The sequence below is a fragment of the Lepidochelys olivacea genome, assembly GCF_965140295.1.
Source record: "Lepidochelys olivacea isolate rLepOli2 genome assembly, chromosome: 1".
NCBI classification, from domain to species: domain Eukaryota; kingdom Metazoa; phylum Chordata; order Testudines; family Cheloniidae; genus Lepidochelys; species Lepidochelys olivacea.
The window spans coordinates 233,396,369-233,412,388 of record NC_140411.1 but is presented as its reverse complement, the minus strand read 5'-3'; the positions used below and the strand labels follow the sequence as shown (position 1 = coordinate 233,412,388).

At 42.7% G+C, this 16,020-nt stretch overlaps 1 protein-coding gene across 1 annotated transcript in view; it reads left to right on the top strand.

Moving 5' to 3' along the window:
* Positions 1–15,127: 15,127 nt before the first annotated feature.
* The window catches only part of IRAG2 (inositol 1,4,5-triphosphate receptor associated 2), a gene marked incomplete at its 5' end in the record, with an annotated part of 60,593 nt that continues 59,700 nt past the window's right edge, over positions 15,128–16,020 (top strand). The window contains one exon of the mRNA XM_084627125.1: positions 15,128–15,719. Within this exon, the coding sequence (XP_084483251.1) occupies positions 15,128–15,719 (592 nt within the window). The remainder of the gene's footprint in view (positions 15,720–16,020) is intronic.

The window sequence follows — 16,020 nt, the reverse complement described above, 5'->3', positions numbered from 1 at the left end:
CCCCACCCCCTTTACAGTAGAGTGGAGGACTCTAAAGGGACTTCTTGTCAGTCCTGGCGATGGAGAAGTAGAAGGTCTGATGCCTCCTCAGGGGGACTTGCAGACTTGCAGGGAGTCAGGGAAATGATTGAAGGGCAGACCCCACAGACATGGAGATTCACCCCATTAGCCAGGCGACTTTCTGAATACATCAATATCACCGTCAAAACTTCTCCCACAAATTTCCCAGTAAAACCTCACTGTCATGCAGGACGATCAATAACTGCAGCCAGCAGCAAATATTAATAAGGATAACGAGCTCTTGCTTTGGGTAACCTATCTATTGTGTATCAGGTTGGCGTAGATTGCGGCAACTAAAAAGCGATCCTGCCGAAAAGTTAGTAAATTATTTTCAAGCGTCACAATCTGCCAAGGTGTGAGACAAGAGAGACTGAAAAAAGCCAGCATGGCCAGTGTAGCCAGTTTTAATGCTGGCTAACATAATAGGAATAAGTCTCTTCTTTTTTTCTGTCGCACTCTTGCCTATTGTTTTGTCACAGCCAAGCAAAACCAAAAGGATAAGTAGAATTTTTAAACCATTAAAGCCTTACTTCCTTTGCAGTCTTGACAGTCACAACTACATGGAGGGGCTGGAGTAAAAGCCCAGTTCATGGAACAAACCTTCCTTGAGTAGTTAGAGCCACAGAACAACCCAGACAACCATGAAAGAACAGGAATCTGAAGAATTAAGTGTCAGACCCTGAAATTAAGGGTCCTTGTATAAATGATTAATAAATGTTACAAGCACATTAAATACATGACAGGTATGTGTTACGGAGGACACTAGTAGATGTAATAGAATGATATAAGTCATGGTTATAAGCATTTTATTGGCCTATTGGATTCTATAGCAATCTATAATATTTGAGTAAACGTTTGTCAAAACATCTATTCATCATCAACCTTGTATAAACAATGTACAAATACACCCTTTATATAAAGAGTGACTACATCAGATACTGGTCACTCTCAGTGACAAGATACTGAACTAGATGGATCACTGGTTTGATCTAGTCTGGCAATTCCTATCCCTCTAGGGAAGGGAGTAAATATTCTTACATTCTAATCCCAGCTTCGGTACCAACTGCCTGCATGGCAAGCGTCTTCACTTCGGTGCCTACATTTCCTCATCTGTAAAATGGGATCAATACTTCCCCAACAGGGGTCTCGTGAAGGGAATGTCCAGAGAGCCAAGTGAGCAGGTGAGCAACAGAAGAGGCAAGAATAACAGTAAAAATAGTGCTGTTCTCATGGATAGGGTTGTTACTGTGCATATTTATTAGGTGACCGGGCTTGCGGTCAAAGCAAAAAGAGTCTTCCTAGCTTGTGATAAATATGTGCTCGTATGGAGACATGGGTGGGCAATGTGCAGATGGATTTTGTTAAGGTCCCTACCTTTGCTGACTTTTGGGCTTCTTTGGCCGTGGTTGCCCTCTTCAAGGGCTGCCTATGCCAGTACTACGCTTAAGCACAATGCCACTAGTAGGTGGAGAGCAGCCACACTTTTGCTGAAGGGGGACGCAGTTACGTCCTCTGGAGATGAGGCTGTGGCTGTAGAAGAGTCAGACTTCATGGCAGATACTGGGCAAGGTTGGGTAACAGTGGTACAGAGTTGGGGTCCTAGTTGTGTTGTGGGTGCAAGAAATAAGGGGGCAGCTTAGATTATGTCCTCACACAACCAAGGTGGTAGTGGTGGAACTGCATCAGCAGTCTATGTATCTGTATCTTTTAGAAAAGATAAGTCACCATGCACCCTTAACTGGCAGAAGGGATTCTACTTGCATCTTCTACGAGTTGAAGTTTCTAGTCTTGTCAACATCTTCTTGTCCATGACAGAACAGGGACACTCCTCTGGATGTTCAAGCCCTGATCTTAAAGAGGGGCTTTCTGGGTTGCATATCATTTAACAATTACACACACAGAAATGCTAAAGCTAGGCAGTAGCCATTCATTTATGTGGTGTAAAAGTGGCTCGGTACAGTCTTTGCTTCCATTTATACTGCAGAGACAAAATTAAAATTCTGCAATAATCAGTAGAAAATTAAACTCATGTCTACAGTATTTCATCTGTGGATACAGACAGCCAAACTGTGAATATTTTACAAAACAGATGTAGGAGCAATGAAGATTGTTGGTATAGAAAGCTGAGCCTGATTCTCCCCTCACTCATGCTAGTATAATCTGGAGTCCTTGTGTAAAACTGGCATACAAAAGGAGAAAGGGAGACAAGTTGAACGTTTATTATTGTTGTTGTTGCTATATCATCATCAAAATAAATTACTACTTAGGATTTTTAGTCTCAAAGTACTTAACTAACACTGAGTCTTTAAACTTCACAAAACCGCTTTGATGTAAGGAATATTATAATCCTCACTTTACATATGAGGAAGTGAAGCACAGTGAGACTTAGGGTAAAATTTTCAAAAGTGCCTAAGTGATGTAGGCGCCTACTTACCATTCACTTTCAATGGGTCTTACAATCCTAAATTATTAGGGCTTCTGAAAATTTTATCTCAAATGACTTGCCTAAGGTCATACAAGAAGTCTGTGGGCAGAACTGGGAATTGATCGCAGGACTCCTAAATCCTAGTTTAGTGCTTTAACCTAAAGACCATCCTTCCTCCCTTTATAGCATCTTTCATGCCACGATGCTTTACATAGTATATATTTATACAGTCCACAGAAATGCAGCCACCTCTACAGTGATATATAGCATGTGTTTAACAACACTAAATAATATTTTAGGATAGGAAACATACAACAGTATGCATGCACTTAGGGTGCTTACATACATAATTTAGGCACATACAGGTGTGTGTGTGCAAATATATGCACATATCTTTGAAAAATAAAATATTCTATAATTGGGGTATGGATCATAACACTTTAAAATGATACATGTCTTTTCTTTTTGTTTTGACAGCCCAGGTTGATGAGTTCCACATCAAATGCTTGACATTAATCCTGCCATTTCTTAGCAGATTCACATCAATGAGTAAGTGGCTTTGGCAAGTAATCAATACTCTGAGTGGTGGAGAGAAGCTCCCTCTGGCAGCAGGATCCCCTCATTAGAAGAAGCATAACATATGCTTATTCTGAAAGATGTTCTAAAGGTCATTGACCTGCCTACCATGACATTGTAAATAATGAAACCCAAGACTGTGACTGAGCTTGAGTTCTGAGAGACTTGGAGGAACACATCTGTGAGAGATTGTTAACCACAGGGTTCTGAGCCACACAGCCAAATTCAGGGCATATGTCACCTATTGCTGTGACCACTGTCTATCATGCTGACCAGTATTGTCCCATTGTTTGTGCTCCCCGATCTGCCTGTAAACAGTCTCAGAGGCCATCTTTTTACTCTGTGTTTATACAGTGACTAGCACAATGGGGTCTGGTCCATGACTGCTGCTCCTGGGTGCTAGAGTATACAAATAAATAATAATCTTTACTCTACACCATATTTTCTGTATACAAGCAGTGTTGCCAACTCTTATGATTTTATCACTAGTCTCATGAAATTTTTAAGTGTTTTTTTTTAAAGCCCCAGCTCCTGTGTCATGGGAGAATTATGGGAGAATCTCAGCTTTGATTCTTTTTTAAAATAAGTTCGTTTCTAGCCCTCGTGGCTGGGGAGAAAAGCTTGAAAATTTGCAGAGCGCCCCCTGTTTAAAAAACTCAGAGCCTAAGAAAAGCACCCAAAAATGTGTCATTTTAAAAAAAATCTCATGATTTTTGAGTAAATCCATATTTCTGGGGGCCCGACTTGTGATTTTTTGACTGTTTGAGATATCAGTGCCTGATTCCAAGTCCAGTGCTTTAGCTACATGACAATCCTTCCCTTTGTCCAGAGGGTTTCTGAAAGGGGCTGTAATGACCACCCTGGAGGTACAAGTACAGCGTAAGCAGCAGCACTGCAAGCTTCAGAAAAGCCAGTATGCTACTTGGTATTGCTTATGTAAAGGCCCGACATACGAGAGCAGGGAAGTAATAGTCCCTTTGTTTAGGGCGCCAGTGTGATACTCATGTGGAATATTGTGATATGCCTAGGGTACAATAATTCTTTTTAGTAAAGGGAAAGTTTAAGCCAAATATCAGGAAAATCTCTCTGCAAGAAGTAGAATGCTACAAAAAGTTTCAAGAAGTTGCAAGTTGGAAAAGGGCAGCTGACCACCAAATCCTAAGAAATATGTGAGTGCTTTTGTGGTATTCGTTGGCTCAGAATAAACTCTTTAAACAGGAATGATAAAGGATTGCACGTAACATCACAGAACACACACTAGAGAAGAAATGCTTTTGCAATGACAGAAGCACCTAAGCCCCAGGAGTCATTTGAGCTTTGCTTCCCTCCCCGTGAACCTGGCAGAAAAGATTTTTGTCTTTGTCAAGAAACTACCTGGATGGATACTGACCACGCTAAATGTTAGTCGTGCAGCCAGCCCCTCTTGGCTGAGTAGTCCATTTGTCACACAGTCTCACCCAGGGAGCCAGACAAGAAATGCTGTCAAGTGGCTTGATGCTGACATTGTATTGCAAACAGTGGATTAAACTGGAACTGAGGCAAATGGCACAGACTTCTCAGTTTCACTGAAGGGCTGAAGGATAATGGGACAGCTGGGTCTTGTTACTGTATCTTGAAAAGGCTAACCAAAATTCTTGTCGAACAATATCAATTCAGAGAGGTCCACAAAACATACAGCCATGGGGTACAATTTAGCTTTTCTGCTAAACTCATTTTAAACTCATTTTTGTTAAAAAAGGCAAGAATATGGATGTTGGGTAAAATGTTCAAAAGCGTCTCAGTGACTTAGGAGCCTAAGTACATTTTCAAAAGTGACCCAGGCATTTATGCCCAGATATGGTAGTTGGTAGCTAAATAAATACCTTTGAGGATGTGGGCCTTAGTAGCCTAAGTTCCATTGACTTTCAATGAGACTTACTCTCTTAAATGCCTAAGTTGCTTTTGAAAATGGAACTTAAGCTCCTAAGTTACTTAGACACTTTTAAAAATTATTAACACTTACTCTTGTCTACAGTAAATGAAGAGCACAGTCTATTTTAAAACACGTATTTGATTTGTATCATGCAGACTACAGGATTTCTACCAAAACAGAAGCTTTTTAAAAAGCTTTTGTATACCTTCCAAGTAGTAACTGTAGTATTAAAAATTCGCTATTTGAAATAGAAGTGGGTGCTGTTAAGGTTGGTTCTGTTCTTGAGGTAGAAGCCATATGTCTTGTTTAGTCTGGTGGGAGTCTACCCCTAAGCAATGTACTGGACAGCCAGATGTATAGATAAATAAAACTCATTTTAATACCTAGTCGTTTTGTTCCCCGGGTGTTTTCCTTTCTTTTCTTCAGAAGGAAATAAACAAAATAGTTCAACTAATCCTAAAACAGTTCCACTAGTCCTCCCACAGTGCCTGGTAAAATCTTCCAGAATGCCCTAATTCTGGGATCTGAGCTGGTATTTGTGGGAGCGGTAGCCAGCAACTGAGACGGTTATCTAAGTGTTAGTGTGGCTTCAGGGCAAAACTCAAACCAAATAGGTGTGATGGTGAGCACACTGAACCATTTTGCTTAAACTGTTCCTGTACAAATGGTTTAGCTCTCTAGTATTGGCAAGCCTACGGAGACTTTCCCAGTGTACATGAAGTAAATATCCCACAAAATTCTAATCAGTTTTTAAATCAGTTGGAGCTATGGTATAAATTAGATCCTTGTGCTCCTGTAATCAGTTCCTGGTGTACCTAATGGCTCCAACTGGTCAGCTGAATTAGTTTTAAACCTAGTTAAAGTGTAGACAGCAGGCCTTAATGGAACAATACTGCTTCTAACAAAGGACCTGACCCAAAACCTACTGAAGCCTTTGCAATGGAAACAATAGAAAGACTCTTAACTTCAGAGGATTTGGGATCAGGCCCTGTTGCAGGAGGGTGGGCAGGGATGAGCTGGTTGGTAAAATAGTGCTCTTTGATTGCTGCATTGACTGTCACTGTCTGAACTGCCCCTTGGTGAATAAGCAAGACACAGTGTTGCACTGTAGAGGAATTTCAGTAAAATATTTCCAAAGCTGTGATAGGTGAGGGAAGGTGTGCCGGACATCCTGTGGGACAGCAATGTTATTAAAGCACTCAGGGATTCCTTCTTTCCGCCATGTTTCCTTGTAGCACAGCCTTTCTACTCAGGCTTTTTGATCCATGTTCCAGGATTTGCCTCCTTACAAATATGAGAAATTGGCTAAGCATGAAAGTACCATTTCCCATCAATCCCCTGCCCCTCCCCTCTGACCTTTGATCCTCTAGGGGGACATGCAGGTACAGTCTCTTTCCCTGGCCAGTAGGGGTAGCAGGCAGAAATTCCATAAGGAAAAACTCTGACCTAGGAAGCAAGCTCACTCTAGGGAAACAGTGGCCATGTGGAAACTGGAAGCAGCAGGGAAGCAGAATGGTGGGAAGACTGCTGGGGAACAGTGTGCAGAGCAGGCTGCAGTGGAAGCTGGAGAACCATGTGTGATAAGGTTGTGACTGGTGGATATTGTAACTGGGTCAGGTCTGTGAAGAACCCGTAGAGAAGCAGCAGAGACCAAGCAGGGAGACCCTGCACAGGGGCCCCAGTGAGACACCCCACTATTGACCCTGGCTTCAACACCTACTGGCTGCTATTCGACTCTAGCAGAGACTGGACCGAAGAGGCATCCAGGTACTAGGCCAGAGGAACCCTAAAACTCTAGTGGATTGCTTACTACCCCTCCCCAGGCCCAGATAAGAACTGCTGTTATAATACCTGAAATTGCAACTGGTTAAGCCACTGTACCTTCCCCTTTCTGCCAGCCCTAGTAAAATACCCCGTCACGTACTTACATGTGTGAGTCATTATTGGAACCCACCTGGCCTCGTGCCTATAGGGCCTAACATCAGAAGGGCTGTCTGTGCTTGCCTCCGAGTTGCAGTACACTTGACGCACTATTCGTACCTTCGAGGATTGGTGTACTGTAGCACTGAGCAGCTGTAACAATGACACTGGTCACACCCCAATTGGTGAATTTGGCTAGAAAGGTTAGGGTGCAGATTGCAGAGGACTACTTGGTGGGTTGAAATAAGCCATTCTGATAACAAAAGCATTCTCCTGAGCACTGTTCCCCCTAAGCTGTGCACGTGTGCATGCGCACACAGATCCTAAACTCCACACACTTGGCGAAACACCGTGCGCACAAAAATTTGCACAGAAACAAAACAATTTGCACAGAAGAAATTTTTTGCACACGCGGCCTGTCAAAAATTAGAGGGAACATTGCTCCTGCGTCCTGAGAGGGGAAATAGAGAAGGAAGTGCTGTCAGAGGTCTGACTTCATACCTTCAGCCTATTCTGGGGGTGGCCAAGGCTTGGACCCCTGGATCAACCATTTTGAATGAGCTGTTGGAATAAATGGCTGGGATGAGGCAGCCAAGCTGGATTTTCTTTGCTTGCTGTTGCAAGGCAGGGCGGAGGAGGTGTTTGAAGGACTGACACATGGTACCCATCCAAGGGCAATATGTACAGTTACCACGTTTGAAATACAAAAAAACCCAGCAATCACCCCCGACACAAGCCCACTGCAATCGCCAACCTCAGGGCAACGCTATAATACCCCCCCTTCAACAGCCACTTACAGTATCTAGAGAGATAACACATAGAGATAAGATTGATAATATCACATCTCCTTGCTCCCACATGACTCAAACCCTCTCTCACACACAGGCGTGGTGCACTTGCATGTTGGTGGGCAGACAGTTCCTGTAGTTTAAACAGTTTTGATCTGTTACCGCTAAAACTGCGGAAGTGGGAACACTGCAGCATCTTTAGCTGGATGCAGAAACTTATAACATTAGCTATCCCAGTTTATTGTGATAATAATCTTTAGACCCATGTAAAAAAAACTTGTCAGACTAAATTATTTTTCTGGCAACTGGCAAATACATTAAAAAACCAGCCAGGCCACTCAGATACCGGCCAGGTGGTAACCCTAGCGATATGCCTCTTTCAAGCATGCCCTCCAATCTCTAGAGTGAACCACAGACCCTGAGTCGAATTGAGTAGCCTTCAACAACCAGAGACGATAAAAAGAGGAATCTGTCAGTGATTTTGGGTGTGCCCTCAAATGCCTGGCCACTAAGGATGTCTAGACGGCAATAAAAAACCTGCAGCACTGAGTCTCAGAGCTGAGATCAAATTACTTGGGCTCACAGGGCTTGGGCTATGGGCCTAAAAGTAGTAGTGTAGACATTTGGGTTCGCAGAGGAGCCCAGGCGTTGAGACCCACTGCTTCATGGGATCTCAGAGCTCTGTCTCAAGCCTGAGCCTGAACATCTACAGGGCTACTTTATAGACCATAGACCCAATGACCCTGAATCAGCTGTGTAGACAGACCATAAGACATGCCTGGATTTTGAAGAGTGAATGAGGGTAGAACTGGGTCAGGTATTTTCCTTCAGAATGAGTTTCCAATGGAAGATGCAGTTTCTACAAAATCAAAATTTTATGCAGGAAAATTTCAATATTGCCAAAGAATTTTGATTTTCCATCAGGAAAACTGAAATGAAATATTCATTTTGGGTTAGTTCAACCCAAATCAGAATATTTAGTTGTGTTAAACTGACCTGAAAGTTTTTGTTTTGAATCATTTCTATAAAATATTAAACTGCATTTTCCTACCAGCACACACTGCTGTGGGCTGGGTTCTCTGGAGGAGTCCATCTCTTATAATATAATATGGATTTCTTTTTGACTGAGCTGCGTGAGCCATCATCAGAGTCACATGACTTAAGGGGGCGGGGGTCACTGGTGATGTACTCCAGCCAGGGAGCATGACCCAATGGAGTCAGGTTTCCAAAGTCCAATTTCAGGAGGCAGGTTTAATATTGAACAGGCTTGAAATGAATGGTCTCAAATTAATACAATAAACTAATATGAAACATTTTACTTTTGGAAATGTGAAAAACATGTCATTTTGATCAAAAATGTCGATGCTTCCAAATCTAAACCCTTCAAAATTTCATTCTGCAAAAATTTCTAGTTTTTAATCCCAATTTGGAAATGTCAGAATGTTGGAATTTCTAGCAGGATGGAAATTCTGGATTTTGGTTAGCTCTGAATGTGGGTTTACTGGCCAGGGATCAATTTGTGAACCTTCATAAGTAAAAACCTAAAGGGCTGGAAGAGGCAATCAGAATTGTTGTAGTACTAAAACTAACCATAGAGGGTCTGTGTAGAGACCAAAGAGAAACCTGCGGCTTGCCCATGCCAACTGACTCGGTCTCAGAGGGCTCAGGCTGTGGGGCTGTTTCACTGATGCGTAGACTTCCAGGCTTGGGCTGGTTGCCTGAGCTCTGGGGACCTCCCATCCTGCAGGGCTCTTGACTCTGGGCCCCAGACAGAGCCCAGAAGTCTACACAGCAATGAAACAGGCCCATAACCTGAGCCCCATGAGCCAGAGTCAACTAGCACAGGCCAGCTGTGAGCATCTAGTTGTTGTGTAGACATACCCAGAGGTTCTGCCTCCTCCCTCTACTGGTGATGGCCCCTGCCCCGGGCCAGAGGAGCCCAGCACCCCTGGCAGGCAGTAGAGGGCAAAGTGGAGCCACTGGGTGGTGGATGAGGAGTGGCCAGCCTCGAGAGGTGGCAGCTCCCAGGGTGGCTGGAGGGCTCACGACCATTCCTGCTCTCAGCTGCCACACTATCCCCCATGATCCAGGGCTGTCAGGCCCCCTGGAGTATTGGCCACACAACCCCCCTCCTCCAAGGACCAGGACTTGGCAGTGCTTCTCTGTTTCCATCTGGACAACTCCGTGTGAATAGTGGGCTGCAGGGCCTATTGCAGCTGCACAGGACGTCAGGGAAGAAAAGGTTAGGAACCCCTGTGACAAAGCACTCCCTTTCAGCTTAGTCATAGTGCAACCACCTGAAAGGCCGTAATGTTCATGTTAGGTTACACTTGTGCATTTAGTGCTCACAAAAGGTGCTGGCTTAACAACCCCTGCTGACTGAAACTTTCTGCCCACAGAACAGCCGTGTAGAAAGCAGCAGAGCAAACTTTCCCCATGCTGCCTCACCAATGTGCCTCAACTCTTGCCTCAGAGGGACCATCTCAAAATGCAAGAGGATTTCTCAAGCAGTCTCTAGGCTTATTCAAACTGCCAACAAGAGTCACCTGGTTGAAAGGTGAAAACTATGGGGTGAGTTGTGCAGATCTCAAATTATATCCTCTGCCCAAGTTCCTTACAGCTGTAGGAACCAGAATGACTGCTAGGTGGAACCAGAAATTTCCCATTTTCAGAGGATCACAAGCTACAGTGGGTTATTTTGTTCTTTTCATCATTGTTTCAAAACTAAGGGCTGCCTAAGGCAGTAAAATGCTGTAGGAAAGAGTGAGAAGGTCAAATGGATTCATTTAGCAGGGGAATGAAGCACCTGGAAGTAAAGCAAGGGCCACAAGAGTGGGAAATTGACACATGGTACAAACTTAATCAAACTTATTAACTACTGAGAGTGAACTGCAGACAGTAGCAGGTGTGTCTTTGAAACTGATTTCTATCTAATGAGTTTGCTGTATTTAGCCATTAAAATGTATTGCTAGAAAACAGCCATAATCATCGCACTTAGCCTTTATTTGTGGGATAGTTAAAATGGATTCTGTTGCCCTGCTCAGGTTTTAAAAGAAGCAGAGTAGAATTTTTCCTTCCCTTTGTCTGTAATAGTAAGTAAGAGTGATTCAAAAGGGTTTCTATGGGGACTGGTATGAAATTAGACTTTAACAGGACATTGTCAAGATTAGGCTGGTCAGATCCCTTTACTTCTGGTTTTATTTTATCTGCTTGCAAATTCAGTATTAATGGGTGATTTAGATATAACTAATGTTTTTAATCTTGTCTCCTTACAAAAGAGTGTATTGCCAATATTTGACAACATAGGGTAATCATGCCTGGTATGAAGATGGAAAGATTTGTTTGTAGCTTCTAAAGACTTCTTGTTAAAACAATAGGAAAATGCCAGGATCCTGTCTCTTGAGTAAACATCTTGAAATCAAGTACAGATTCAAGAGCTGTATTTGTATTACTTTTCATCAAAAGCATGGTAGCTTTAGGTTCCTTTTGAAATATTCTGCTAAAAGGCTGCATATCAGCTAGTGTAAAAGATAATAATTATACTAATCAGTCTTAAAAAATAACTTTAGGGGGAGTTGTTTTCAGACTGGTTTAGTGAAGGGGGAAAACATGCCCTCAAGATGTTTTAAGTGATGTCTTGACTGTCATGACTGTCAGCACTCTGAAACGTTTTGGGCTTAAAATGTGGTGTTGCTTTTAAGGCTAAAGGATTGTGTATATGTATGCAGTAAATGCTGAACCATTTAATGGTAGTGGAAAACAATGCTTCAGTAGCTTATTATTTTCCCACTAAAATATCGGCTACTCTAGCAAAAATGGAATAGTTTGTCTTCTGAATGTGTCACTTGTTGGTAATAAGATCTATTTCAATATGCTCTAAAGCAGCTTTTGGGTATCACTAAATTGAAGTGGGTAAAGCTAGCTAGTGGCAGTCCTATACAAGACCTACAGTAACTCCTTGTTTAATGTTGTAGTTTATATTCCTGAAAAATGCGACTTCAAGTAAATCCAATTTCCTTATAAGAATTAATGTAACGGGGGTTAGATTCCAGGGATATTTTTTTCACCAGACAAAAGGTGCGCGCGTGTGTGTGTGTGTGTGTACACACAAAGTTTTAAACAAACAATTTAATATAGTACACAGTGATGATTGTGAAGCTTGGTTGAGGTGGTGAAGTCAGAGGGTGGGATATTTTCCAGGCAATGCCTTACTGTTAAATGATGAACTAGCACTCCGCTGAGCCCTCAAGGGTTAACACATTGTTGTTAATGAGTTATAGCACCTCACACTCTACAAGGCAGCACAAATGGAGGGAGGGGAGATAGCATGGCAGACACACACACTCTGTGTGTGTGTGAGAGAGAGAGATGTGCATTGCCCCTTTAAGTATGCTGACCCCACTCTAAGTACATTACCTTTTTAAGTAGATCCGCAAGTTGAGAGCAGCTGCTGCCAGCAAGCTACTTCCATCCTGAGCCCTGTTGTGTTGTGCCCCTCCCCACCCCCGCTCTATGGAGATGGGGTAAGCAGGGGGACACCCTGACATTAGCCCACCTCTTCCACCCTCCCTTGCACAGCAAGCAGGAGGCTCCCAGGAGCAGCTCCAAGGCAGAGGGCAGGAGCAGCACATGGCAGTGGGGGGAGAGACAGCTGAACTGCCAGCAATTGGTAGCCTGCTGGGCAGCTGCCACACAGGGAACTTAGGGGAGCGGGGAGCTGATGGGGGGGCACTTCTGGTCCACCCTGGTTCCAAGCCCCCAGCAGCTAGCTGCAACGGGCTGCTCTTCCTGCAAGCAGTGGATAAAGCAGGCGGTTGCCAAACAAGGTTAGAAGGGAGCATCGCACAACTTCAAATGTGCATGTTCCCTAATTGATCAGCAAGGTGACAATGTTAACTAGGACGACTTTAAGTGAGGCGTTCCTGTACATTTAATAGGATTCCTGCCTCTTATCTTTGGAGAAAGTCACTCAACATTATATAGCTGTTGTCACTCTTAAGACAACACTATATTTTTGAGTATTTAAAATGGCTAACAAGTAAAGAGTGACTTTCAAGGGGAGTTGACACCTAACCTGTTCAGGCTCCCTTGAAAATCTTGCATTTTGAGATGGTCCCTCTGAGGCAAGGGTTGAACAGATCTGCTGTTCTGCGGGCAGACGGCTTCAGTCTGCAAGGTGGTTAAGCCGGTACCTTTAAGCCTAAATTCTTTAGACCAGAGGTGCTGGAGCTAGTGGTGCTGGCTTGAAGCGATTTCTACCTTATCCAGGGTTTACAGCTTGGTTCAATGGGTCTCGGCACCCCCTGCTATACAAATTGTTCCGGCACCTCTCTCTTAGATGCTGGAAAACTTCACCCTAAACATAACCTTTTATGATGGGTTTACCCTAAACTTTTCAAACCGCTTCAATATTATAACACCCTGGGTTGATTTATGAAACAGTGGATATGCTCATTGACTTTAAACTTGTCTAAATTGCTATCGCTTATACTAAGGATCTTTAAATCTTGGCGGCAAATGGAATTTTGCAATCAATAAGAGAAACCTGCTGGTGGCGTGCAAGGATGGCTTCTGAGAAGGCATTGGAAGAGAGTCAGGGTATGTGTAGGCTTCAAGCTGAAGATCTGATTCCCAGCTCAAGCAGACCTATGAGCACTAGCTTGGATTGAGTTAGCATGCTAAAATTGTAGCCTTGGTGGTTTGGATTGCTGCTCCGAGTATACTCCTCGTATCATCTCATGGATTCATGTTTGTTGCAGTTGGCCCCACCTGTCACCATGGCTACATTCTATTTTGTTAGCTTGCTAGCTTGATCAGAGCTAGCACAGGTATGTCTCCCCAAGCTGGAATTTAAACCTCCATCTTGAAGTGCAGACCTACAGCCAGAGAAGAAATAGGAACTGCCCAAAGAAGGGCACGTTAGGCTATCTATGCTAGTCTTTGTTAACACAAGTTTCCTGCTGTTGCCACCACGGTTTCATTGACGCTCTGTATTCTAACAAACAGGGCTCCCACCACTGGTGGTATTGGTCATCTAACCTGGCTCAGATCTAAATAGTTTAAAGATTAAAAACACAGTTTGTGGCTGATGCCTTGTCCACACTCTTATGTCTACTGGTGCTACCACTGGGGAGTTGCTGTGGGGGGATGGGGAGAGATGCTAGGGTAGACAAGACCATAGTGGCATAGGTGAGTTTTCCTATAAATAGAAGCTGGGAGGATTAGGACTGCTTAGTCTGGAAAAGAGAGGATAGCAATAAATAGACTACTGAATGATCTAAAGAAGTCCAATCTGATGCTCTAATTGGAGTCCCCTTTTTAACCCCCGCAAAGCCCAGTGTCCCCTTATTTGGTTAGACTAGGCATGAAAAGGATAAGTCTTAACTTTCACTTTCTCAAAAAAGGTGTGTGTGTGTAAACAACCTTGACAATAACACTAAACACAAATCACTATAAAGATCTACAAACTGATCACTAGAATTAAAAAATAAGTAGCTGCGCTTCTTTCCTTTATGCAGCAGAAGACTAGGAGGAAAGGATTTCCGGTTTCCTGCAAACATAACTTTTATGTTAAATGAGTTCCTTTAAATGTGGAGTCCTTTCAAAGAAGCCTCTTTCCAACACCTTCAGAATCTTGAAGCTAGCTCAGTGCACAGTAATGTAGCAATTGTCGTGGTGTCTGTGAGCGGGCGTGGCCCACTAAAATGCTAATCCTGGGCCCCTCTTTCATTTCATGTAGTACCAGAACAAGGTGGCTTTGAACAGTGGGAAACTTAAAACTAAGTGTTTTGTGAAAACACCCCATTTAAAACTCATGGAACTTGCTGTTGCAAGCTGATATTAAAAGCTTGCTATAAATACTAGTTCAAGAAGTCATAAGACTAGTACAGCTGCAGTTGTTTTGCCTGCAATTGTTGGACATGCTACTGGATGAAAGCAGAAGTTGATAATGTCTAGAGAGTATAAAAGGTAGTCTATGTAAATTCCTGGATAACTGTTCTTCTTTTTAGTCCCTTGGCCTTGTGCTTATATGGAAAGGGCAAATGTGCCCTAATATGTAAATAAAACAACTCTGATAAAAAAAAACCCTTTAATGAGACTTCAATTTGTGGAAAGAAAAACCTAGAAAAATATTAGTTTATTTTTAAAACCATACAGTTAGTCAAACTTCTTTAAATCTTGATATTAAAAAAGGGGATGAATTTCTTTTCCTTCTCTCCCCCTGCCCCCGTAACCATCTTGAGTTCTTTAATTATTTTCAAATTAGATGAATTAAGACTTACAAGAAAACACTCAAATGTTATCCCAGAGTTTCAGACCACCACTATCTGCTGTTTTGTGTAGACTGCCTATTAGATACAGACTGCTGCAAAGAATGTTTAAAACAATATTTCTGATTTTTGTGTTCATTTTCTCTCTTAGATACTTTTCAAATAGAAATCAGTGATGTCTTCTGAAAATGTAACTAACAAACGTCATCATAATCCAGTGGACAGCATTTGCCGAAAGATCAAGACTATCCAGATGATGGACCAAGTCTCTAATCCTGCTTTACAGATCCCAAAGTTTCAGTCTAGGAACTTTGACAGCCCACAGACTAATATCAAGAAAAACTTAGAGGAGATATTGAAGAAAAGGACCTTTAAAAGTCATGAGACTAGTGGGCCATATTTCCTAAGCCCCAGTAGTGACAAAATTTTCTCTCCATGTCCGCAGGCCGCAGGCCACAGACGATGCATGTCTGATTTCCACACTGGCAATGCAACCTATTCAGTTGGTAAAAATAAAGAGAAGATGAGAAAGCCCTGGCTACCAATGGGCCAAATTGAGAGTTCTCCACCCCTTCTCAAAAGTGGAGAGGCTAACATCCGTATGGGTCAACTATCTGCAGCTTCCAATGTCGAATGTAAAGACTTGACTCGTGAGGATAACTACCTTACATCAAGTCCAAACTTGCCTTTCTTAACGACGGTCCAAAAGGCAGAATGTTTTGCCTTCCAATCTCCAGTGGTGAAGAGACTATCTTTGAGTGAAAGAGGTAAACAATTCCAATGAACACTTAAAGTATCCAGCTTTCTTTTCACCAACCCCAAACATTAGGTTGCATAATGATGGCTGTCTCAAAGGGTTGAACTTAATTCTTTAAAAAGCCCTGAAACACCGCACTGAGGGGGCATTTGGTCTAAGTAAGCGTACTGATCCTTTTTTTTTTCTTTTTATAAAGACCTAGTCTAGAATCTTCTACTTCCATACACTCTGTCCATGTGTATAAAGTCTACATCATAGCCATATTTAGTTCCCAAGACTGCAAATTATAATGCGTGGGAAGACCCTGTTGA